At 33.0% G+C, this 25469-nt stretch overlaps 1 protein-coding gene and 1 long non-coding RNA gene across 3 annotated transcripts in view; one reads left to right on the plus strand and one right to left on the minus strand.

The window, feature by feature from the left end:
- Positions 1-25469, plus strand: part of LOC142228248 (uncharacterized) — a 90754-nt gene that overhangs the window by 60977 nt on the left and 4308 nt on the right. The gene's annotated exons all lie outside the window — the stretch shown is intronic.
- LOC142228245 (fatty acid hydroxylase domain-containing protein 2) overlaps positions 5466-25469 on the minus strand; it is a 33804-nt gene continuing 13800 nt past the window's right edge. For both annotated transcript variants that reach the window (XM_075298626.1, XM_075298627.1), the window contains exons 3-5: positions 19865-20040; positions 13144-13598; positions 5466-6082 (exon numbers count right to left, since the gene is read on the minus strand). In XM_075298626.1, coding sequence (XP_075154741.1) covers positions 5932-6082; positions 13144-13598; positions 19865-20040 — 782 coding nt within the window. In that variant the 3' untranslated portion in view covers positions 5466-5931. The remainder of the gene's footprint in view (positions 6083-13143; positions 13599-19864; positions 20041-25469) is intronic.

Genomic DNA, 25469 nt, shown 5'->3' on the forward strand with positions numbered 1-25469 from the left:
AACCTGTGCCGTTTGACTTTTTCACTTCTATTGAAGTACTTTTGAGATGGTTTTGCAAATTACGAGAATTTGTATGTTGATTTTTAATGGAAAAATTTATATGTATACAAAAATATATGCCGAAAAAAAAACAAAATAAAAACGATGTATAACATGACAAAAATATTTTTTTAGAAAAATATTTAATAAAAAATTGCCGCTGGTGAGATTGGAACCAGCGTTCCGTATTTTTTCATTCATTTTTCAGAAAATTAATGAAAAAGTAAAACATAGAAAATTAATAAAAAAGTAAAAAAAAAAATCATCCTTGCTGGGATTTGAACCTGTGCCGTTTGACTTTTGGATTTCCATGGAAGTTCTTTTGAGAAGGTTTTGCAAATTACGATAATTTTTTGTTGATTTTTAATGGAAAAAATAAATTTATACAAAAATATATGCCGCTATATTTAATAAAAAATTGCCGCTTGTGAGATTTGAACCAGCGTCCCAGCAAAAAAATTATACTTCGCTGTACACGGTGGGTGGAGAACAGACGAAGATACTTCGCTGTGCCAGGGGGAGGAGAGGGAAACAGACGAAGATTATACTTCGCTGCTCACGTAAGGGAGGAGAGGGGACAGACGAAGATTATACTTCGCAGCACACGGAGTGGTGGAGAGGGGTGGTCAGACGAAGATTATACTTCGCTGGCCAAACTGCGCTGGGTGGGAGATCCTCGTTTGAAGTTGGTATTAATTTTATTTGAAGCTGAGATTTTACTCCGCCACAATTAAAATTAGCTCTTACCTCCTGGGCGATCGCCAACCAACTGCCAAGTTTCTTGTCTCGCTACTCCTTTTATAGCCACAGACGATCGCACACATACACCACACAGTTGTTATCCTACACAGCTGACTGTCCAATCCACCGTTGCTTGTCAAATCCAATAACAGGTTGGCTGATAAGCCCCCGGTCTGACACATAGATGGCGTCGCTAGTATTAAGCATATTATTTTTGTATAGTACCAACCTTCAAATGATTCGTGTCAAAATTTGACGTCTGTAAGTCAATTAGTTTGTGAGATAGAGCGTCTTGTGTGAAGCAACTTTTGTTATTGGGAAAAAAATGGAAAAAAAGGAATTTCGTGTTTTGATAAAATACTGTTTTTTGAAGGGGAAAAATACGGTGGAAGCAAAAGCTTGGCTTGATAATGAGTTTCCGGACTCTGCCCCAGGGAAAGAAAGAGGTGGTTACCGACGAAAACATCCAAAAAATCCACAAAATGATTTTGAATGACCGTAAAATGAAGTTGATCGAGATAGCAGAGGCCTTAAGGATATCAAAGGAAGGTGTTGGTCATATCATTCATCAATATTTGGATATGCGGAAGCTCTGTGCAAAATGGGTGCCGCGCGAGCTCACATTTGACCAAAAACAACAACGTGTTGATGATTCTGAGCGGTGTTTGCAGCTGTTAACTCGTAATACACCCGAGTTTTTCCGTCGATATGTGACAATGGTTTCATCCATTGGCCCCATCACTACACTCCCGAGTTCAATCGATAGTCGGCTGAGTGGACACCGGCCGGTGAACCGTCTCCGAAGCGTGGAAAGACTCAAAAGTCCGCTGGCAAAGTAATGGCCTCTGTTTTTTGGGATGCGCATGGAATAATTTTTATCGATTATCTTGAGAAGGGAAAAACCATTAACAGTGACTATTATATGGCGTTATTGGAGCGTTTGAAGGTCGAAATCGCGGCAAAACGGCCTCATATGAAGAAGAAAAAAGTGTTGTTCCAACAAGACAACGCACCGTGCCACAAGTCATTGCGAACGATGGCAAAAATTCATGAATTGGGCTTCGAATTGCTTCCCCACCCACCGTATTCTCCAGATCTGGCCCCCAGCGACTTTTTCTTGTTCTCAGACGTCAAAAGGATGCTCCCAGGGACAAAATTTGGCTGCAATGAAGAGGTGATCGCCGAAACTGAGGCCTATTTTGAGGAAAACCGAACCGAACCGGGGACTTATCAGCCAACCTGTTAGATGGCGTTATCCTATACTCCTTTCCGTTACATTCAAAAATATAACTTTAAAGGAAACATCATTGAAGTTTGTTTTAATTTAAATAAAAGAAACCAATAATTCAATAGGATAATTGATAAATTATTCATCCATTATACTATTCCAAATGAATAATATTAGAATAACTATAGCTCTTGTGGGTAAAAACGAGCTGGCGACTTTTGCCCTTACAGGTTGGGACAATTAAATTGCACAAAAAACGTTGAAAATTAATAAAAAAGTAATAGAAAATAAATCAAATAGTAAACAAAAATTCATCCCCGCTGTGATATGAACCTGTGCCGTTTGACTTTTTCGCTTCCATGGAAGTTCTTTTGAGAAGGTTTTTCAAATTACCAGAATTTTTAATTTTTTTGTTGATTTTTAATGGAAAAAGTTTTACGACCGTCGTAAAACCAGGAAAAACCCTACTAATGTACCCGTTAGAATTGTTGTCTCCTTGAGTTGTCACATGTTGTTGTTGACTGCGGAAACAAAAGCCTTGTTCGATTGTTTACCACCAAGGTGAATTCAACAAATAGCTTCTAAAAATAAATTCCGTATTGTTGCATTACCGCAGTAACAAAACGAAATAAAAACAAGGATATACAGCAGTAAGTTCGGCCGGGCCGAATCTTAAATACCCACCACCATGAACCAAATATTAGGGTTTCCTTTGAAATTCCAGGAGGGCTTGAGGACTTGAGGACACTTCCCGAAGATAAATTTAAAGATTTCACCTATGAGGACTATATCAGATTCTGGATTTATAAGAACCATTTTTGTTTGATGTTTAAAGGAATCATTAACATCTCTTGTAAGTGTGCAAGAAAATTATAAAATAACGTCTTGATTTGAAATCTTAAATCTGTAGAAGTAAAATCTGGAAATTTTACATTTAGTTTCAAGCAGTTTTCATGATCAGTGCGCCTTCTACACCCTCAAGAAGTGAAGTCGGTCTATATGGAGGCTACCAAATGGACCGATAAAAACTTAATCCGATACACGTTTTTGTGAGCCTAAAATACCAGAATATTTACAATTTCAGGCATATTAGACAAAAACTACGGTTTCTAGAAACCCAAGGAGTTAAATCGGGAGATCGTTCTTATGGGCGCTATACTAAAATATGGACCGATACTCACCATTTTCGGCACACCTCTTTGTGACCCGAAAATACCTCTAGATTTCCAATTTCAGGCAAATAGGATAAAAACTTCGGATTCTAGAAGCCCAAGAAGTAAAATTGGGAAATCGGTCCATATGGGGGCTATACCAAAATATGGACCGATACTCACCATTTTCGGCACACCTCTTTATGGTCCTAAAATACCTCTAGATTTCCAATTTCAGACAAATTGGATAAAAACTACGGTTTCTATAAGCCCAAGACCCCAAATCGGGAGATCGGTCTATATGGGGGCTATACCAAAATATGGACCGATACTCACAATTTTTGGCACACGTATTTGTGGTCCTACAATACCTCTAGATTTCCAATTTCAGGTAAATTGAATAAAAACTGCGGTTTCTATAATCCCAAGAAGTAAAATCGGGAGATCGGTCTATATGGGGGCTATACCAAAATATGGACCGATACTCACAATTTTTGGCACACATATTTGTGGTCCTACAATACCTCTAGATTTCCAATTTCAGATAAATTGAATAAAAACTGCGGTTTCTATAAGCCCAAGAAGTAAAATCGGGAGATCGGTCTATATGGGGGCTATACCAAAATATGGATCGATACTCACAATTTTTGGCACACGTATTTGTGTTCTACAATACCTCTAGATTTCCAAGTTCAGGTAAATTGAATAAAAACTGCGGTTTCTATAAGCCCCAGGAAGTAAAATCGGGAGATCGGTCTATATGGGGGCTATACCAAAACGTGGACCGATACTCACCATTTTTGGCACACCTCTTTATGGTCATAAAATACCTCCAGATTTCAAATTTCAGGCAAATTGGATAAAAACTACGATTTCTATAAGCCCAAGACCCCAAATCGGGAGGTCGGTTTATATGGGGGCTATACCAAAACATGGCCCGATATAGCCCATATTCGAACTTGACCTGCGCGCAGACAAAAGACGATTCTGTGCCAAATTTCAGGACGATAGCTCCATTATTGAATGCTGTAGCGTGATTACAACAGACAGCCAGACAGACAGACGGACATGCTTATATCGTCTTAGAATTTCTCCCTGATCAAGAATATATATACTTTATATAGTCGGAAATCGATATTTCGATGCGTTACAAACGGAATGACAAACTTATTATACCCCGTCACCATTCTATGGTGGTGGGTATAATAAGATTAAGGGACTTGTACACACAAAGAAAATTTAATTAAAAGTCAGCCAACGAAAAATGTTCATTGATATAATGAAACGTTTTCATTAATACAATGAAAATATTCGTTAATAGTACGAAACGTTACGTTGATTTGCAGAAAATTCGTTATATTAACGAAAAAATTCGTTGTATTAACGAATTTGTTTCATTGGCTGACTTTTAACGACACATTTCGTAAATATAACGAAACTTTTTCTATTAGTGTAGTTATATGAAAAGATGATGTACAGTGGGAGTAAAGATGATTCAATTTGAAAGAGCAAAATTCCTACACTGAAAGAAGAGTTTTCTTTTCTGAGGAACGAAGTTTTGGACAAGCAAAGTTTTTTTTTTTTGACTTTGTTTTATTTTGTTATTGTTGGTTTTGTTCTTTAATCATTGTTGTTTTTGATTTCAGCTTAAAACAATGCATTGACTAAACTACAAGTGTAGCATAACCAACAGAGGACGCTAAAAAAATGTCTTTAAAGGCAAATAAAAAGAAATAGAGACAATCGTCAAATCGCATATCATAAATTTCGGTTTGTTTGGTCTAAAAGAAAACACTTTATAACAAGGGGGAATTTTGTTTGTCTAAAATTCCGTTCCAGAGGAAAGCATTTTTTCTTTGGGTGTAGATGTTTTCTCCATAAGGAGTTAGCATAAAGGACCCAAAATTGAGTTAACTATTCCAGCCAGATCTATACTAAAGGCTGTGGAAAGGTCCATTCGCCCGAACCGAAACATGTACAGTTTAGGCGTGTATAGATTTATATCTGGCGTTTTCTTTTCAAAGACTCCATTAATCAAGTTCTTTTTTGGTCCATAAAACCTCGAATAATAATTGTAAAATTAAAACTATTTTATCGCAAAAAAAAAAAATCCAAACGATTTTCGCCGGTCTAAAATTTCGTTTGCGAGGAAAGTATTTTTTTGCGTGCGTCATATTCGGGATTGAAGCAATTTTAATTAATGTGATCAATTAATTTTATAATTAAATCAGGAAAAAATTATATATGTAATTAAATTTACAAAATACTTCCTGTAAAATCTGCCTTCCACAATAAAAATCAATAGATTATTAAAAATTTATATAAGTTTACTTTCATCATACATATCATATCATTCCTATATATCTAAGTGGGAATACAGGCTTACAAGTGTAACAGTGTGCATCACCTTAGTTTGTTTCTAGTACATTTACTTATTTTATATAAAATTATTTTATTTTATTTTTTTTTCGTGAAATTGATAGTAAGTGAAACTAATCTCAATCAATCAAACATACACACTCCTAGTGTTTTTGAGTTTTAATGTAAGTGGTATCGATCTTCTAGTTTCTTAAAACACCCCGCTTACTAGTACTGATTGTGTGGAATCCTATCCTAAAAATATATTTTCCTAATATTTGCCATTAATTATTTTTACATCAACTTATTTGTCTATCTTAAATAAGAGAACAGAGAACTTATTTTTAAAGCTTTTCTTTAGATCTTTTGTTCACAAAAGATCTACTGATGTATAACTCTAGCTAATGCACTCATTCATTTCATAGTAGAATCTGGGAAAGCTTCACGCGGTGGTACAAAGCTTAACATCATTAAATGACGAGCATAGGATTTAGAAGCTCTAAATAAACTGTCGGTACCATGTAAACGATCCAAAACTCCAAGAACACCAAAACAATTGTTGAATCTGTAATAAAAAAAGTGTAAAATGTGTTGTATTATATATCAGTGTATTTTTTTTTAATATGTTATTAGTGATTAACTTTTAAATGCACGAGATCACTGATTTCTCCGAAATAAATATATAATATGCAAAATGGCAAATATATAATATACAAAATGGTAAAAAAGAAAATCTTATTTTCAAATTTGATTGCAGATTACTCAAAAATACTACAAACTTTCCGTAAAAACACATTTTTAGAAATAGCGTTATGATGTTTTAAATTCATCAAATTTGATTTCGTAGAATCAGGTCAACATTTAAAGACGTAAGAATTTTTTCTTGTTGTATCTTAAAAGATACAGTGCGCATTTAAGGGTTAATATCATATCACAATAGACTGAATGAAACTTAATCGGGCTGCCACTTTAACCTTAAGGGTTAATATCAAATAATTTCAATTATTCATTTATACAATGAACACACTGAAAAAAAAACTTTGCCCGGTTCCAATGATTTTGTCTTCACATTAATGATTTTAGTATTGTATATATATTATAGTATTAAAGACTCAATTCTCTTTTAAATTTGATTTCTCGTCTTTGATATTAGGAAACAAATTTGAATTCATTTATTTTTACTGCTTTTTCCTTCATATGCTATCAAATTCCTTTAACACGTGTTAACGTCAACTTAAATATCCAAATTCAGACTCGACTTGAATAAGAAATTCCCAGCAAAAAAAAAGAGCTTCCAAGAATGTAGTTTGGATACCCAATTTGTGAAGTAGTGCAAACTTCGATCATCTCCAATGAATTTTATATGGGCTTATCGTAGGACGGAAGTACTTCATATTTGGATCCTTCGCATTGCTTTAGAAGTTGTGCCTTGGAAGTTCATTTGGATGAAGAAATTAAAAAAATCCAATTTTACTTTTTATTTTTATCAGTATTTTTTCTTACATTTTTATTTTCTTTTTATCTTCGCTTCCACCAGGTGAAGCGAAGAAGTTTTTGGCATCAAAACAGAAAGCCTTAGTACACTCGGCTACAAAAGCCATTGAAAACGGTGCATCAAAACGTCTATTCAAATGTTTGTTTGATATGAACCTCATATGACACCTCAAATGAACTAATATTTATTGCAAAAATTTTATTTTGTTTTAGTTTATGTTTAAAATTTTGTAAGAATTTTTCCCTAGCCCAACGATTTTTTCTTTATTCCAAGTATGTCTGAAAAATTTTATGAATTAAATGGCAGTAAAATTTCAATGACAAATAGTTAAATAAGTTCAATTCTAACTAAAACAGAAGATGTTTTTCGTACACTTCTCAAAAATAGTAAGAATGAACTACAGCGTGGTTAAAATGGGAATGATCTGGTGCCTAAAATTTTTTCTTTATTTTTAGTTCATTTTGTTTTTCGAGAAAGATGCATTTCGTAAATAGTAGTTAAAAATCCAAAAAAATGTCGGTAAATTTTCGTTAATTTAATGAATCTCAAAATTTGGAAAACAGTTTGAGATGTTCTTTATGATTATGAAAGAAAAAACAAGTATATACGGCCGTAAGTTCGGCCAGGCCGAAGCTTATGTACCCTCCACCATGGATTGCGTAGAAACTTCCACTGAAGCCGATGGCAAGGTATCTTAAAACTTCCTAACACCGTAATATATACCACATAGTCCATACGTGGTATATATTAAACTTAAAAAGGCCGATTAAATACGTATATAATTAAGTTTAAAGTTTCTATAGAAACAAAATTTTGACAACATTTTCTATAGAAGTAAAATTTGGAAAAAATTTTCTATAGAAATAAAATTTGGAAAAAATTTTCTATAGAAATAAAATTTGGAAAAAAATTTCTATAGAAATAAAATTTTGACAAAATTTTCTATAGAAATAAAATTTTGTCAAAATTTTCTATAGAAATTAAATTTTGTGAAAATTTTCTATAGAAATAAAATTTTGACAAAATTTTCTATAAAAATTAAATTTTGACAAAATTTTCTATAGAAATAACATTTTGACAATGTTTTCTATAAAAAAAAAATTTTGGTAGATTATTTTTGGCTCGAGTGGCAACCATGATTATGAACCGATATGGACAAATTTTTGTGTGATTGGAGATCGGCTATATATAACTATAGACCGATATGGACAAATTTTGGCATGGTTGTTAGCGGCCTTATACTAACACCACGTTGCAAATTTCAACCCGATCGGATGAATTTTGCTCCTCCAAGAGGCTCCGGAGGACAAATCTGGGGATCGATTTATATGGGGGCTATATATAATTATGGACCGATATGGACCAATTCTTGCATGGTTGTTAGAGACCATATACTAACACCACGTACCAAATTTCAACCGGATCGGATGAATTTTTCTCCTCTAAGAGGCTCCAGAGGTCATATCTGGGGATCGGCTTATATGGGGGCTATATATAATTATGGGTCAATGTGGACCAATTTTTGCATGGTCATTAGAGAACATATACCAACACCATGTACTAAATTTCAGCCGGATCGGATGAAATTTGCTCTCTTAGAGGCTCCACAAGCCAAATCGGGGGATCGGTTTATATGGGGGCTATATTATGGACCGATGTGGACCAATTTTTGCACGGTTGTTAGAGACCATTTACTAACACCACGTACCAAATTTCAGCCTGATCGGATGAAATTTGCTTCTTTTAGAGCAATCGCAAGCCAAATTTGGGGGTCCGTTTATATGGGGGCTATACGGAAAAGTTGACCGATATGGACCAATTTTTGCATGGTTGTTAGAAACCATATACTAACACCATGTACCAAATTTCAGCCGGATCGGATGAAATTTGCTTCTCTTAGAGCAATCGCAAACCAAATTTGGGGGTCCGTTTATATGGGGGCTATACGGAATAGTGGACCGATATGGACCAAATTTTTGTGTGATTGGAGATCGGCTATATATAACTATAGACCGATATGGACAAATTTTGGCATGGTTGTTAGCGGCCTTATACTAACACCACGTTGCAAATTTCAACCCGATCGGATGAATTTTGCTCCTCCAAGAGGTTCCGGAGGACAAATCTGGGGATCGATTTATATGGGGGCTATATATAATTATGGACCGATGTGGACCAATTTTTGCACGGTTGTTAGAAACCATATACTGACACCATGTACCAAATTTCAGCCGGATCGGATGAAATTTGCTTCTCTTAGAGCAATCGCAAACCAAATTTGGGGGTCCGTTTATATGGGGGCTATACGTAAAAGTGGACCGATATGGCCCATTTGCAATACCATCCGACCTACATCAGTAACAACTACTTGTGCCAAGTTTCAGGTCGATAGCTTGTTTCTTTCGGAAGTTAGCGTGATTTCAACAGACGGACGGACGGACGGACATGCTCAGATCGACTCAGAATTTCACCACGACCCAGAATACATAGGAAAAAAACTTTATATTAAAAAAACTGGGTCTTCTATGCTAAGAAAAGAACGCTTTCATAAATTAAGTCCAAGAAATCTTTGACCTCAGGACAATATTTTTATACCCTCCACCACACAGAAAAAAAGTGTCTTGTAAATTTAAGGATCATTTTAACTTTCACATAGTTCAATAAATTTACTGCAATATAGTTCATTTTTCGTAACCAAAACGAAAATTAACTTAGCTAAAGGAAAACTTATAAAAATTCAGTAAATGTTTTTTAGTTCACTAACTACGAAATGGGAAGGATTTTTCATTAAATAAATTTCCAATACAGTAGTTAATGCATCGTTGATTCTATTATAAAAATACATGGGCAATATAAAAATCTTACTACGAAATGTGGACAATTTACTAAGAAAAAATTTTGTATGGAAAAAAATGTTTGTAGTAAAAATTAACTTAACGACATTACCGATTCGTACGATGGCTACCTACAGATTATTTCCCTTTTTATTATATGTTGGAGTGTTTTTACTCGCATTGAAAATTTTAGATAAAGTAGAATAAAAAGTAGTTAATATAATCCTTGACGGGTGTATATAATTTTTTATAGATTCCTCATAGATTTGGTATATATTTTACCTTAACTTATAGATAGAATTCCAACTAATCAATAAACGTGCTACTGGAAAATGTGAGTGCATCATGTGAGGGAGTTTTTAGAGACATTTTGTGTATATCTCGTATGATTGTTTGTTATTGCGTCATTTATGCTGTTGTTGGTTGTTTTGATTCTAGAGACAATGGAATGTTCCTTGTGTGTTGTTGGTATCTTTTGTGGTGAGAGTTGTTTTCTTGCAATAGCGAGATCAGAAAGGGATCGTGTGTGTGTGTGGAGTTGTTTTTCTTTACGGCAGCTATGTATCCTTTATGACTATTTGTTTCTTTGAGTTTTATTGTTGCATTCAGTTATGTTGATGCATTTATGAAGTGCACACGTGGATTTAATTTTGCAAAATTGTACGTGCGGTATTGGTGTTTATTAATGAAAATACATTTATTTCGAAACATTTTAGAAACTGAGAAGTGAATGATGTGATGTTAGAGGAATCAAAAACGCTTTTTATTGATAAAAAAACAAATAACAGATTAAGGAACTGTATATTTCTGTTAATATGTTACTTTAAAATTAGTGCGGATTTTAAATTGATTTACATAAAAAATATACAACATGAGTGGTAATAGGATGATTTATATTTATTCTACATCTGGATCACAGGTTGAGAAGCAACCATTTTTTTGAATCTATATTTTTTATGTTCCAGCAATTCCTACAGGTGAGTACTAAGTTCGAGTTTAGCCGCTAAAATTAAAAATAAATCACTAAGTAAAGTATAAAATTATACGTCTTCGATACAAATTTATATATAACTTGATGGAGAATAGCCCAAATCAAGTTTTTTATAAAGATTTTTTTATAATGGATTATTAAGAAAACTTATCATGAAAATTGAGATTTTAGCCTCTAATCTCGAACTTAATATACACCTTAAATACTAAATGCTATACTGACAAGTGGAAATTAAGTCTAATTTTATAATATTTTTTATTTCAAATATATTCTGAGAATAATTTCAAAAACGTCACATTAGTCCATGGATATGATTCCAATAAAGTACCTACTGGATGGATTTTTAATTGTGGTAAGTTTTTCTATAAACGGTATTTTGTCCGTTTTTAATAAAACTAAAATTTAAATTTATTAAAAATAATTATTTTCACTTGCAGGTAGACAGGCCTTGTAGTGGTAATTTTTTGGAATATTCTTACTGTTTAATGTTAACTAAGTTGATATCCTTATTGGCTCTAGGAAATACTCTTGAAAATCGTAAGATAAAAATCAATATGTACGATAGAATTTGATAATATTTTTCTTTTGTATAACTTTGCAATTTCAGATGCTTATAAGACAAAACCGCCCAACAAAAGTTAGCCAAAATCGATGAAATTGGACAACAATTCAATGAATATAGCAACTATGCCACATATATCTTTCATATGGATAGAAAACAAGGAAATTTAAATTAATTAGTTTAGTCCTAATATCATAGAATATTACTCTTTTGAAGAAGCCATTACTAACTTCTGACAAGTAACTGCATCCAACGTACGAATAAAAATATTTCCTTTATTGTATATCATAAGCCATAGTTTTGTGTAATATAATAATAATTTTTTGAAATAAAATATTGATGGTTATAGAAAACTGACTTGTTTTGTACGAAAATTTTCTTAGTTGTATACAGGCTTGTTGTACCTTTGATTCCTCAATTTCTCTACTTTTTTGAAAATTATACCGACAAACAGTTTATTTCAAACTAATTTCTTAATACAGGTTTCCCAAAAAATTGTTCATTTTTCCGGATAGCAGGAATATTTTGAATGAGTTTAACTATATTCTTCCCACATCATAGTAATAATGAACTAAAATACGATGCAATACATGAACTAATTTATAAGAATATCATGAACTTATCTAGATGAAAAAAATCTTTGGCGCCAAATCATGGTCATTCTTACTATGGGTTAGTTCATTTTTCATAAAAAACAGTAAACTCTTTTTTCGGTGGCATAGGATGGGGGTATTAACTTTGTCATTTCGTTTGTAACACATCGAAATATCGATATAAGCATGTCCGTCCGTCCATCTGTTGAAATCACGCTAACTTCCGAACGAAACAAGCTATCGACTTGAAACTTGGCACAAGTAGTTGTTATTGATGTAGGTCGGATGTATTGCAAATGGGCCATATCGGACCACTTTTACATATAGCTCCCATATAAACCGACGCTCAGATTTGGCTTGCAGAGCCTCTTTGAGAAGCAAATTGCATCCGATCCGGCTGAAATTTGGTAAATGGTGTTAGTATATGGTCTCTAACAACCATGCAAAAATTGGTTCACATCGGTCAATAATTATATATAGCCCCCATATAAACCGATCCCCAGATTTGGCTTGCGGAGTCACTAAGAGAAGCAAATTTCATCCGATCCGGCTGAAATTTGGTACATGGTGTTAGTTTATGGTCTCTAAAAACTACGCAAAAATTGGTCCACATCGGTCCATAATTATATATAGCTTCCATATAAACCGATCCCCCGATTTGGCTTGCGGAGCCTCTAAGAGAAGCAAATTTCATGCGATCCGGTTGAAATTTGGTACATGGTGTTAGTATGTGGTCTCTAACAACCATGCAAAAATTGAAACACATCGGTCCATTATTATATATAGCCCCAATATACACCGATCCCAAGATTTGACCTCCGGAGCCTCATGGATGAGCAAAATTCATCCGATTCGCTTGAAATTTGGAACGTGGTGTTAGTATATGATATCTAATAACCATGCAGGAAATGCTAATATCAATCACCAAAGCTAATTAAACAATTATGCATTTAATTAATTCAGTTATTTTTTTTTTTTTTTGGTTGATTTATATTTCGATTCAAAAATTAATTAAATCCATTTTTACTTGATTGCATTTTGAAATATTATTTGAAAAATATCGGTAACATTTCTGTAAGTACACAACTACCGTATTGTTCTTTGCCTACCATATAATGGAGCAGATTATGGAACACCTTAGGCATACTTACTTCAAATGATGAAAATCATGTGCCTCCGGACTAGGAAAGAATGGCAAATGATATCCCGAATGTGCATTCAATGTTGACAATATGGCCAAGGCAAACCACATCCAGGCCGTGGCCACATGACTACCCATTATAAATACCCCTAAGAAGGGTGGCAACAAATTACTAAACACATGCTCGATGGGATGACAATATAAAGCCGTGACCGCTATCGGTGCTGTCCATTCGTGGTGTTGTTTGTGGATGAATTTATAGATGTTTTTGTTGTGCAAAAGCCGATGTGAGTAATAGAATCCCAGTTCTTCCATTAGAATGCATACGGTCAATTCGACACAGACCCAATGGAATGTGGGCAATTCTCGGATTGGGGCTAAACCCCTTAGTTGCATCAGTTTATAGGAGATAAATGCTATGGGCACGCCGACACATATTTGGTTAGTCACAACTTTGGAAATGACCTGTAATAAGGGTGCAGAAAATTGTTATAAACAAATTTTATAAAGAGAACAAAAACAAAAATATATAAAATCATGATGAATATTTGGATATTAGGGTGTAGTGGATAGGAAAATAAATTTTATAGGAAAATTGTAGGAAAATAAATAAACCCTACACTCAAACAAAAGTTTACTTGGATCCAAAGATTTTGACCTTAAGGATTTCGGTATTGATTCCGAGCCAAAGATGTGGCGACTTTGAAATAAAGACATTTTTTAAGCGACACATATGTATGACTAGTATCAATAAAATAAAAATTAGGTTACAGCTCTTATTTATCGAATTTTCATTCTCTTTTCGCGATATATTAATGAAGCTATTCAGCATTCAAACAAATGCTGGTTTAAAAATCCAAATTATAACGTATACATCAAAGTAAAAAATGTTCTCTTAATTCCAAAAGAAATTTAAACAAAAAATGTTGAATCATCAAAATAAGTCTTAGCCTATATTTGAAGCGTTTCATCTTAAATTTAAAGATTCAATATTGCAGTTAATTTAAGAACGATTTCTTTAAATCAAAAATGTGTTTCTTTACTTTAAGGAAAATTTGCTTTAGTTGTCGTATGTCTTGACTTGACGGAAGGACGCAAATTTCCAAAATTTGTGTCCTAAATTTAATAATTTTTTTTCTTTGAAGCAAAGATTATAAACTTTGTTTTAATTAAAATTTCATTATTTTCAAGAAATTTGTCCTTAATATTGTGTAAATTATGCATCTTAAAATTTTGGTTGCGTAATCTTTAATATCACGTAAACATTTTTTTCAGTGTATATTCACTAAAGCCAATTTAACTTTATTTCAGTTCATAGAATTCTTTATGTTGTTTAATAAAATTTCATATTTTGGAAGAAAAAATTGGAATTAAAAATTGGCAGACACAATTTGAAAAAAATTTACTCATTTGAGAAACTTACACAGAAAAAAATTTCCGTAGTTAAACTAACGCTACATTTAACTTATTTTCATTGGAAAAAAAATTATTTGCTTGTAGTTCAATTTTATTATTTTTATCGAAATTTTCCACAGCTTAATGAAATCTTACTTTTTTTAAGTATGTCTCAAAACTTTTATGAACTAAACGTGAGTATAAAGTTCAATGACCGTACACATAAGTTCAATATGAACTAAAGCAAAAGAAGATTTTCGTACGATTCCCAAAAATAGTAAGAATGAACTACTGTATGGTTAAAATGGTCATGATTTGGCGCCAATGATTTTCTTCTTTACTTTTAGTTAATTTTTTCTTCTATCAGATGATGTAATTTCGTGAACTGCAGTTAAAAAGTACAACAGGACATTAAAATCTCCTGGTTTTAACAACGCTTTGTGGAAATCTCAAAATATGGAGTAAAATTTAGTTCAATTTTCGTGCGAGGTAGTTCATTCTCCCTATAAATCAGTTCACTTTTTTTTCGGTGTATGAACTCAGTTTCGGCTAACAGGTTGGCTGATAAGTCCCGGCCTAACAAAGAAAAACATATTTTTTTGTAAAAATTCGTTTTTATTATTCAACATAGTTCCCTTCAAGAGCGATACAACGATTATAACGACCTTCCAATTTTTTGATACCATTTTGGTAGTACTCCTTCGGTTTTGCCTCAAAATAGGCCTCAGTTTCGACGATCACCTCTTCATTGCAGCCAATTTTTTTCCCTGCGAGCATTTGATGTCTGAGAACAAGAAAAAGTCGCTGGGGGCCAGATCTGGAGAATACGGTGGGTGGGGAAGCAATTCGAAGCCCAATTCATGAATTTTTGCCATCGTTGTTAATGACTTGTGGCACGGTGCGTTGTCTTGGTGGAACAACACTTTTTTCTTCTTCATATGGGGCCGTTTTGCCGCGATTTCGACCTTCAAACGCTCCAATAACGCCATATAATAGTCACTGTTGATGATTTTTCCCTCCTCAAGATAATCGATAAAAGTTATTCCATGCGCATCCCAAAAAACAGAGGCAATTACTTTGCCAGCGGACTTTTGAGTCTTTCCACGCTTCGGTGACGGTTCACCGGTCGCTGTCCACTCAGCCGACTGTCGATTGGACTCAGGAGTGTAGTGAAGGAGCCATGTTTCATTCATTGTCACATATCGACGGAAAAACTCGGGTGTATTACGAGTTAACAGCCGCAAACACCGCTCAGAATCATCAACACGTTGTTGTTTATGGTCAAATGTGAGCTCGCGCGGCACCCATTTTGCACAGAGCTTCCGCATATCCAAATATTGATGAATGATATGACCAACACGTTCCTTTGATATCTTTAAGGCCTCTGCTATCTCGATCAACTTCATTTTACGGTCATTCAAAATCATTTTGTGGATTTTTTTGATGTTTTCGTCGGTAACCACCTCTTTCAGGCGTCCACTGTGTTCACCGTCCTCCGTGCTCATTTCACCACGCTTGAATTTTGCATACCAATCAATTATTGTTGATTTCCCTGGGGCAGAGTCCGGAAACTCATTATCAAGCCAAGTTTTTGCATCCACCGTATTTTTTCTCTTCAGAAAACAGTATTTTATCAAAACACGAAATTCCTTTTTTCCATTTTTTTCACAATAACAAAAGTTGCTTCACAAAAGACGCTCTATCTCACAAACTAATTGACTTACAGACGTCAAATTTTGACACGAATCATTTGAAGGTTGGTACTATATAAAAATAATATGCATTTAATACTAGCGACGCCATCTATGTGTCAGCCAACCTATTATGAAAATATGAACTATTTTCATATTTAGTAATATTGTGTACTTCATTTGTATAAAACTTTTTCTCGTCATTAAAGTAAGCAAAAAATAATTAAAATAAATAACACATTTGGCAAAATTGAACTAAAATAGGCTATAAAAAATTTCGTTGTCTTTTTTCTGGGGGTACATCAAACAAAGCTTGCACACAAAAAATATCACTAACATTTTTCCAATTAAAATTTGAATTAAACTCAAAAAATTATCAAGTAAGGACTTAGTTGGTTCAACAAATTTTTTTAATTGAAACTAAAATCAATCACAAAAATTATTAGTATCAATTAAAGTGATAATTGGATCAATTAATTTTTTAATTGACACTGGTGATTGATACTATTGTTTCTGTGAATTTAAAAATTAATTGTATCAATTAGTTTCTTGACTGAAGACGAAAAATATTTTTGTTTTCTGTGTGTATAACCAGAGATGGTCTGTATCAAACTTTTTTAGGTTTGCGACTGTCGCAAAGTTGTAAACGTCGTAAACGTCACATACGCGTTGTAAATGTAGAAAAAGTAACAAAAGTCGCAAACTGAAAAAACTTTAGTCGCGTCAGCTAGGCAGCAAATTCGATGATATCCAAGACGATGTTATGTGCGAAGAAGTTTCAATTCTTAGGAATGTTCACAATTTTCGGTTTTAGTCCCCCCATTTTTATACCCTCCATCATAGGATGGGGGTATATTAACTTTGTCATTCCGTTTGTAACACATCGAAATATTGCTCTAAGACCCCATAAAGTATATATATTCTGGGTCGTGGTGAAATTCTGAGTCGATCTAAGCATGTCCGTCCGTCCGTCTGTTGAAATCACGCTAACTTCCGAACGAAACAAGCTATCGACTTGAAACTTGGCACAAGTAGTTGTTATCGATGTAGGTCGGATGGTATTGAAAATGGGCCATATCGGTCCACTTTTACGTATAGCCCCCATATAAAGGGACCCTCAGATCCGGGTCCCTTCCTCTAAAAGAAGCATATTTCATCCGATCCGGCTGAAATTTGGTATATGGTGTTGGTATATGGTCTCTAACAACCATGCAAAAATTGGTCCACATCGGTCCATAATTATATATAGCCCCCATATAAACCGATCCCCAGATTTGGTTTGTGGAGCCTCTAAAAGAAGCATATTTCATCCGATCCGGCTGAAATTTGGTATATGGTGTTGGTATATGGTCTCTAACAACCATGCAAAAATTGGTTCACATCGGTCCATAATTATTTATAGCCCCCATATAAACCGATCCCCAGATTTTGCTTGCGGAGCCTAAAAGAGAAGCACATTTCATCCGATCCGGCTGAAATTTAGTACATGGTGTTGGTATATGGTCTCTAACAACCATGCAAAAATTCGTTCCCATCGGTCCATAATTATATATAGCCCCCATATAAACCGATCCCCAGATTTGGCTTACGGAGCCTCAAAGAGAAGAAAATTTCATCCGATCCGGCTGAAATTTGGTGCATGATGTTGGTATATGGTCTCTAACAACCATGCAAAAATTGGTCCACATTGGTCCATTATTATATATAGCCCCCATATAAACCGATCCCCAGATTTGACTAGTGGAGCCTCTAAGAGAAGTATATTTCATCCGATCCGGCTGAAATTTGGTACATGGTGTTGGTATATTGTCTCTAATAATCATGCAAAAATTGGTCCATATTGGTCCATTATTATATATAGCCCCCATATAAACCGATCCCCAGGTTTTGGCTTGAGGAGCCTCAAAGAGAAGCAAATTTCATCCGATCCGGCTGAAATTTGGTACATGATGTTGGTATATGGTCTCTAACAACCGTGCAAAAATTGGTCCACATCGGTTCATAATTATATATAGCGCCCATATAAACCGATCCCCAGATTTGGGTTGCGGAGCCTCAAAGAGAAGCAAATTTTATCCGATCCGCCTGAAATTTGGTACATGATATTGGTATATGGTCTCTAACAACCGTGCAAAAATTGGTCCACATCGGTTCATAATTATATATAGCCCCCATATAAACCGATCCCCAGATTTGGCTTGCGAAGTCTCCAAGAGAAGCAAATTTCATCCAATCCGGTTGTAATTTGGAACATGGTCCATATCGGTCCATAATTATATATAGCCCCCATATAAAACGTTCTCCAAATTTGACCTCCGGAGCCTCTTGGAGGAGCAAAATTCATCCGATCCGGTTCAAAGTAGGAACGTGGTGTTAGTATATGGTCGCTAACAACCATACCAAAATTGGTCCAATCACACAAAAATTGGTCCATATCGGTTCATAATCATGGTTGCCACTCGAGGCAAAAATAATCTACCAAAATTTTATTTCTATAGAAAATGTTGTCAAAATTTTATTTCTAGAGAAAATTTTGTTAAAATTTTATTCGGTTCAAAATAAAATTTTCATCATTGTCAAAATTTTATTTCTATAGAAAATTTTGTCAAAATTTTATTTCTATAGAAAATTTTGTTCAAATTTTATTCGGTTCATAATCATAGTTGCCACTCGAGCCAAAAATAATCGACCACGATTTTATTTCTATAGAAAATTTTGTCAAAAGTTTATTTCTATAGAAAATTTTGTTAACATTTTATTTCTGTAGAAATTTTTGTCAAAATTTTCTTTCTATAGAAAATTTTGTCAAAATTTTTATTTCTATAGAAAATTTTGTGAAAATTTTATTTCCATATAAAATTTTTTAATATTTTCTTTCTGTAGAAAATTTTGTCAAAATTTTATGTCTACTTTGTCAAACTGAATTATATACGTATTGGATCGATCTTTTTTGATTTAATATATACCACGTATGGACATACAATTTAGAAGATGGTGTTAGGAGGTTTTAAGATACCTTGCCATCGGCAAGCGTTACCGCAACTTAAGTAATTCGATTGTGGATGGCAGTGTTTAGAAGAAGTTTCTACGCAATCCATGATGGAGGGTACATAAGCTTCGGCCTGGCCGAACTTACGGCCGTATATACTTGTCCCTATTGCCTTTAGTACGAGTACAGGGTAACAGTGGATTTTCTCGTCCTTTCTTAGCTTTAAGTTCAGTCTCCTGTCCAATATAACCCCAAGGTATTTTGCACACTCACCAACGGGAATTTCGATACCACCTAAGAAAATAGGCTTGCCCATGGGAAAACTTTCACAAATTTCTGCAGAAACTCACAGCGAATGCTGTCAAACTAAATTAAAAAATGTTCAGGATTTCTTCTATTCAAAATTTGGTTTTCTACGGCAGGTTTACGACTTTTGCGACATACGTATTATACCGTCGCAAATGTATGTCGCAAAAGTCACAGTTTGTGACAGGCCAACCCTGTGTATAACTCCTCATGTTACACTCATAAAATATATTTATTTGATTACACCCTAATGTAATGCGTATGTGTGTCCATAAACAATGCGAAGTACTCTTTGTACTACATAAATAATTAAAAAAAAAAATGGAGAAACAATGAAAAATGCACTTAACCTTTAGTAACCTTGCTCGTTCAACGGGTTCATTTGTACCCGGTTGTATTTTATATTTTCGCAGAAATGCTGGACAATTAGTTATGTCCATGAATGTGTAAATACCACCGACCATCCAGTATACCAGCATGGTAAAGATATTCGTACCGAATACCCAAAACATGAAGGGATCATCGCCTGAAAATATAATACAAGATATACATGTAAATTTACACAATAATTAAGGATAACACATAAATAAGGACAAAATTCTTTTATATAACGATAACTAATAATTTAAGGATTCATCTTACACTCAAAACAAAAAAAAGAATCACTAAAGCCAATTTAACGTTATTTTAGTTCGTGGAAATAAATATGTTTTAGTTGAAGTTCCTTCACTTTAATAATTTTTTCTTAACTTTAGTTAAATGAATTAAACAAAAAAAATAATAATTTGCTAAATGCGAATTTCCTAAAAAATAGTTCAAAATTTCCTAAAATTTTACCACAAATGAGCCCACCTTGAACTTAAGATATTTTTGTAATATCTACTATAATGTTTTGCATCTATATACTAAATGTTTTTTTACAAATGAAAAAAATTATGTATACACTGCAAAAAAAAACACCTCGGTTCCAAAGATTTTGTATTTTCACTAATGATTTTGTTATTGATTCCGAGCCAAAGAAGTGGAGAATTTTACGAAGAACCCAGACGCAATTTACTTTTTTTTAAATTGAAACCACGAGTGAAAGTTGCGTCCCTTGTTTAAGGTAAAGTGCATTTTCCTTAAAGTAAAGAAATACATTTTCTATTTAAATAAATAATCTTTAAATTAACTCAGATATTAAATTTTTGGATTAAAAACAATAACACCTTCAAATATAGGCAAATACTTTTTTTTAGTTTTTATATTTAATTTTTTTATTCATTTGGTTTAAAGCGTTGTTGAGGTTAGGAACATATTTTTGCTTTGAAATATCTGTTATAATTTGGAGTTTTAAACTGACATTTATTTGTGCATGAAAATTTTAATTTTATAGATTCTAGATTAAAAGTTAGACTTCCTTAAGAGAAGATCAAAATCTTTGGTTGTAGGTAAATTCAAAAAGTAAGTTCAAAAAGTCAAATCGGGAGATCGGTTTATATGGGGGCCATACCAAAGCAAGGATTTTTTTTTATTAAATCACTAAATTAATTTATCCAATTAATTGTTTAACTGAATATTCTTCAATCATTAAAATTATCAAATAAGTAATTAGGAAAAAAATAAACTTGACCAAAAACTTAATTGACTTCATTGGCACTTTATTTAATTAAGTTTTCAATCAAATAAATGTTTGATCTTAACTTTAGTCCAATTCATTTTTAATTGGTGCACCCCATTGTTAATTTCATTATTTATAATTAGTATTCCTTTCTGGAAAATTGGATAAAAATTGTGGTGTGTAGAAGCCCAAGAAGTTAAATCGGGAGATATGTCTATATGGGGGCTATACCAAAATGTGGACCGATACACACAATATTTGGTATACATTTTTGCGGTTCTAAAATAACTCTAGTTTTCAAAATTTCAGGCAAAACGGATAAAAATGACGGTGTGTAGAAAGTAGAGATGTGCGCACTGAAAAAAATATTGTCGTGAGGTCAAAGATTTCATGTCTTTAAAATACGAATGCAAATTTTGCTTAGCATAGAAGACGCATTTCTCTAATATAAAGTTTTTTTCCTTGTCCAAAAGTCGATAAAGTTTTCAATGAAGTCGTATTGTCCTTATAAGTAGGTGATTTGACATAAAATTGGGTATCATACCATGAAAGAAAAAATGTTAGGGCTAAGTTCAACTTGACTTTAATAATTCAGAAAAATCCTTTAAATTTAATGAAATTGTCTTTAAATTTGTTGTCTTTTTGCAACTTGACTACAAAGCAAACAAATCGTTCAAATATAGGACATGTTTTTCAAAACTTTATTTTAAAGAAGTTTTTACTTGAAACATTGAATAATTTCTACTGGAAGTCGAGTCTTAATTTGGAAAATAAAGTTGTCATTAACTCGTTTTAAAGGACTTTGATAGCATATGAAGAAAAAAAGCTGAGAAAGCGAAAAATTAAAATTTGCTTCCTAGAAGCAAGTACACAAAACCCAAATTTAAAAGAGAATTGTGTTTTAAAAGTACTCGTTTCCTTACTTATATTCTCCGCTTCTTTGGCTCGGAATCAATCCCAAATTTTTTAAAGTCACACCCAGAGAAGGAATATGATCACCTCAAACATGTTTTAAGAGCAAAATGTTATTTTTGGGTGGTGACCATGTCAAATGGTTTTCGCAACCATGTTATTTTCTCGGAAATCATGTATCTGATTTCGGCAAGCAGGTTATATTTGACGAGAAAATAACATTTTAGTGCCAAACATGTTACATGGTCACCATACAAAAATAACATTTTGCTCTTGAAACATGTTTGAGGTGATCATATTCCTTCTCTGCGTGCAGTGCGCGTGAAAAAATTAAGATTTAATTCATACTCGTATGTCAACTAAAATTAATTTAGCTCTCGAACTATATTCTATTTTTGAATTTTGTTACCGTTGCTGATTTTCGTTTGGAAAATGTTGTGAGTCTCGTGAATCACGTGAATTGTCGTGAATCGTGCGTGAGCGTGAGTCTTTAAAAGTAGTTCGTGCGTGAGTGCAGGTTTACATTACGTGAATGTGGGTGAGTGGGATTGATTACCACACGTATCGTGCGGGAGCGTGCGTGAATAAACATTTTGCTTCGTGAATGTGCGTGTGTGTGAGTGAAATTTCAGTCACGCTCACACCTCTAGTAGAAACCCAAGATGTCAAATCCGGACATATGGCTATTTGGGGGCTATACCAAAACATGTACTAATACTCATTATATTGGGTACTCTTATTTGTCACCATTCTATGGTGGTTATACATTGAAAAAAAAATGATTCCGTGATATTAATTGGGAATGATATTTTGGGTGATATTTTTTTCTGTGAATGTGAAGTACAATTTAGTTCAATTTTCGCACGAAGCAGTTCATTCTTTCTATAAAACAACTTAATTGTTTTTTTATTATCCTAAACGTAATGCTCTATTGTTTCAGTGTACCCTCAGAATAAAGACAACGATTTTTTTATACCCACCACCAGGGCTGTGGAGCCGGAGTCGGAGTCTTGGAATCGGAGTCTGAAGATTTTGCTGGAGTCGGAGTCGGAGTCGGAGTCGTAAAAATTTTGCTCGACTCCGACTCCGGCTAAACCAAATTTTTTAAAACACTTCACATTTTTGTAACTAAGCAAGTTTTTGCGCATATTAGTTTCCATTGCGTTATTCATTCGATCAATGTACAGCATGATTGTAAATGAAAATCAACTTCCAATTACGGCTATCTTTTTATATTTCTTAGAATGTTAGACTAGCAGATGGGCTGGATCGATCCATTTTAATGCCCATATCAATTTATTTGAAATATTTCGAACAATCGATATTATTTCTATTTTAAGGCCATGAATGTGGAATATTGACAGAAAATTTTTTCAAAGTTGTTTTTTATAGAAAATTTTGTCAAAATGTTGTTTCTATAAAAAAGTTTGGTCAAAATTTTATTTCTATAGCAAATTTTATCAAAATTTTATTTCTATAAAAAATTTATTCAAAATTTTATTACTATAGAAATATTTCTTTTCTATAGAAAATTTAGTCAAAATTTTATTTCTATAGAAAAATTCGCAAAATTTTGTTTGTTACACAAAAATTTTTTCAAAATTTTATTTCTATAAAAATTTAGGTCAAAATGTTATTTCTATAGAAAATTTTGCCAAAATTTTATGGTAATAGATTTTTTATTAGAAAATTTGGTCAAAATTTTATTTCTATAGAAAATTTTGTCAAAATTTTATTTCTATAGAAAATTTAGTCAAAATTTTGTTTCTGTAATATATTTTGCAGAATTGTATTTACTACACAAAAATTTTTCTAAAATTGTATTTTTATTGATAATTTTTTTTAAAAAATTTTATTTCTATAAGAAAAAATTGTCAAATTTTATTTCTATAGCAAATTTTCTCAATTTTTTTTCTTACTGATGCTCACTGATACTCACTCCTATAAAAAATGTATTCAAAATTTTATTACTATAGAAATATTTTTTTTTTTATAAAATTTAATCAAAATTTTGTTTCTATAGAATTTTTTGCAAAATTTTATTATATATAGAAATATATATAGAAAATTTTGCAAAATGTTGTTTGCTACTCAATTTTTTTTAATTGTATTTCTATTGATAATTTTTCAAACTTTTATTTCTATAAAAAATTTTGCCAAATTTTATTTTTATAAAAATTTTATTCAAAATTTTATTTCTATATATTTGGTCAAAATTTGATTTCTATAGAAAATTTTGCCAAAATTTTATTTCTATAGAAAATTTAGTCAAAATTTTGTTGCTGTAGAAAATTTTCCAAAATTTTATTTCTATATAAAATTTTGCAAAATTTTATTTACTAGACAACATTTTTTCCAAAATTGTATTCAGTGAGCATACAATTTTGGAAAAATTGCTGCTAAGTCGAAAACTTGTAGAAATGACTCAAATTTTCAATTTTTTCAATGAATGAATCATAAATGCATTTTTGCGAAATTGTCTAAACAATTATAAATATTTCCCAAATATTGCCCGAGTTTTGTAGAAGTCTGATTTGAGATTTTATCAAAATGTAGATCTAAATACAAAGTTGTGCAGAGTATATTATAATCGGCCCGCCCGACTTTAGACTTTCCTTGCATTTTTATTTTTCGTTAAATTTGTGTTATGGGAGGTAACACAATTTTAACGTTAGATTTAAATTTTAAGCACATAGATTTTGTAGAAGTATATACAATTTTGTCTAAATCGATTCAGATTCAAATTCATGCATATGAAAATATAAAGCTTTATATAGCTCGCAACAAATTTAAAGGATTTGAGATAGTATCAATAATTTTGGTCCACAAATACATATACTGTTGGTAACTTCTCATATTATGATGGGTATTTATATCATTATTTTATTTATTCAACATTGCCCTAATTTGAAATATAAAAAAAGGTCTTAATGTGAAATTAAGACCTTTTTTTGCACACATAAATAAATGCGATACTTTATATCGATCCACTTACGGTACCCCAACAATAGAACTACAAATTAGTGGTATTAAAATGAGATTTAGTTATATTACCCGGAGTCGACTCCGGAGTCGGAGTCGGAGTCGAGCTGATGAAAAATGCTGGAGTCGGAGTCGAGCAAAATTGGCTCGACTCCACAGCCCTGCCCACCACCATAGAATAGTGACGGGGGTATAATAAGTTTGTCATTACGTTTGTTATATCCACCACCATAGAATGGTGACGGGGGAACAATAAGTTTGTCAATCCGTTTGTAACACATCGAAATATCGATTTCCGACTATTAAAGTATATATATTCTTGATCAGGGAGAAATTCTAAGACGATATAACGATGTCCGTTTGCCCGTCTGTCCGTCTGTCTGTCTGTCTGGCTGTCTGTGTGCCGTTTGTAATCACGCTACCGTCTTCAATAATGAAGCAATCGTGCTGAAATTTTGCAC

Source organism: Haematobia irritans, chromosome 3, assembly GCF_050003625.1.
Source record: "Haematobia irritans isolate KBUSLIRL chromosome 3, ASM5000362v1, whole genome shotgun sequence".
NCBI lineage: Eukaryota > Metazoa > Arthropoda > Insecta > Diptera > Muscidae > Haematobia > Haematobia irritans.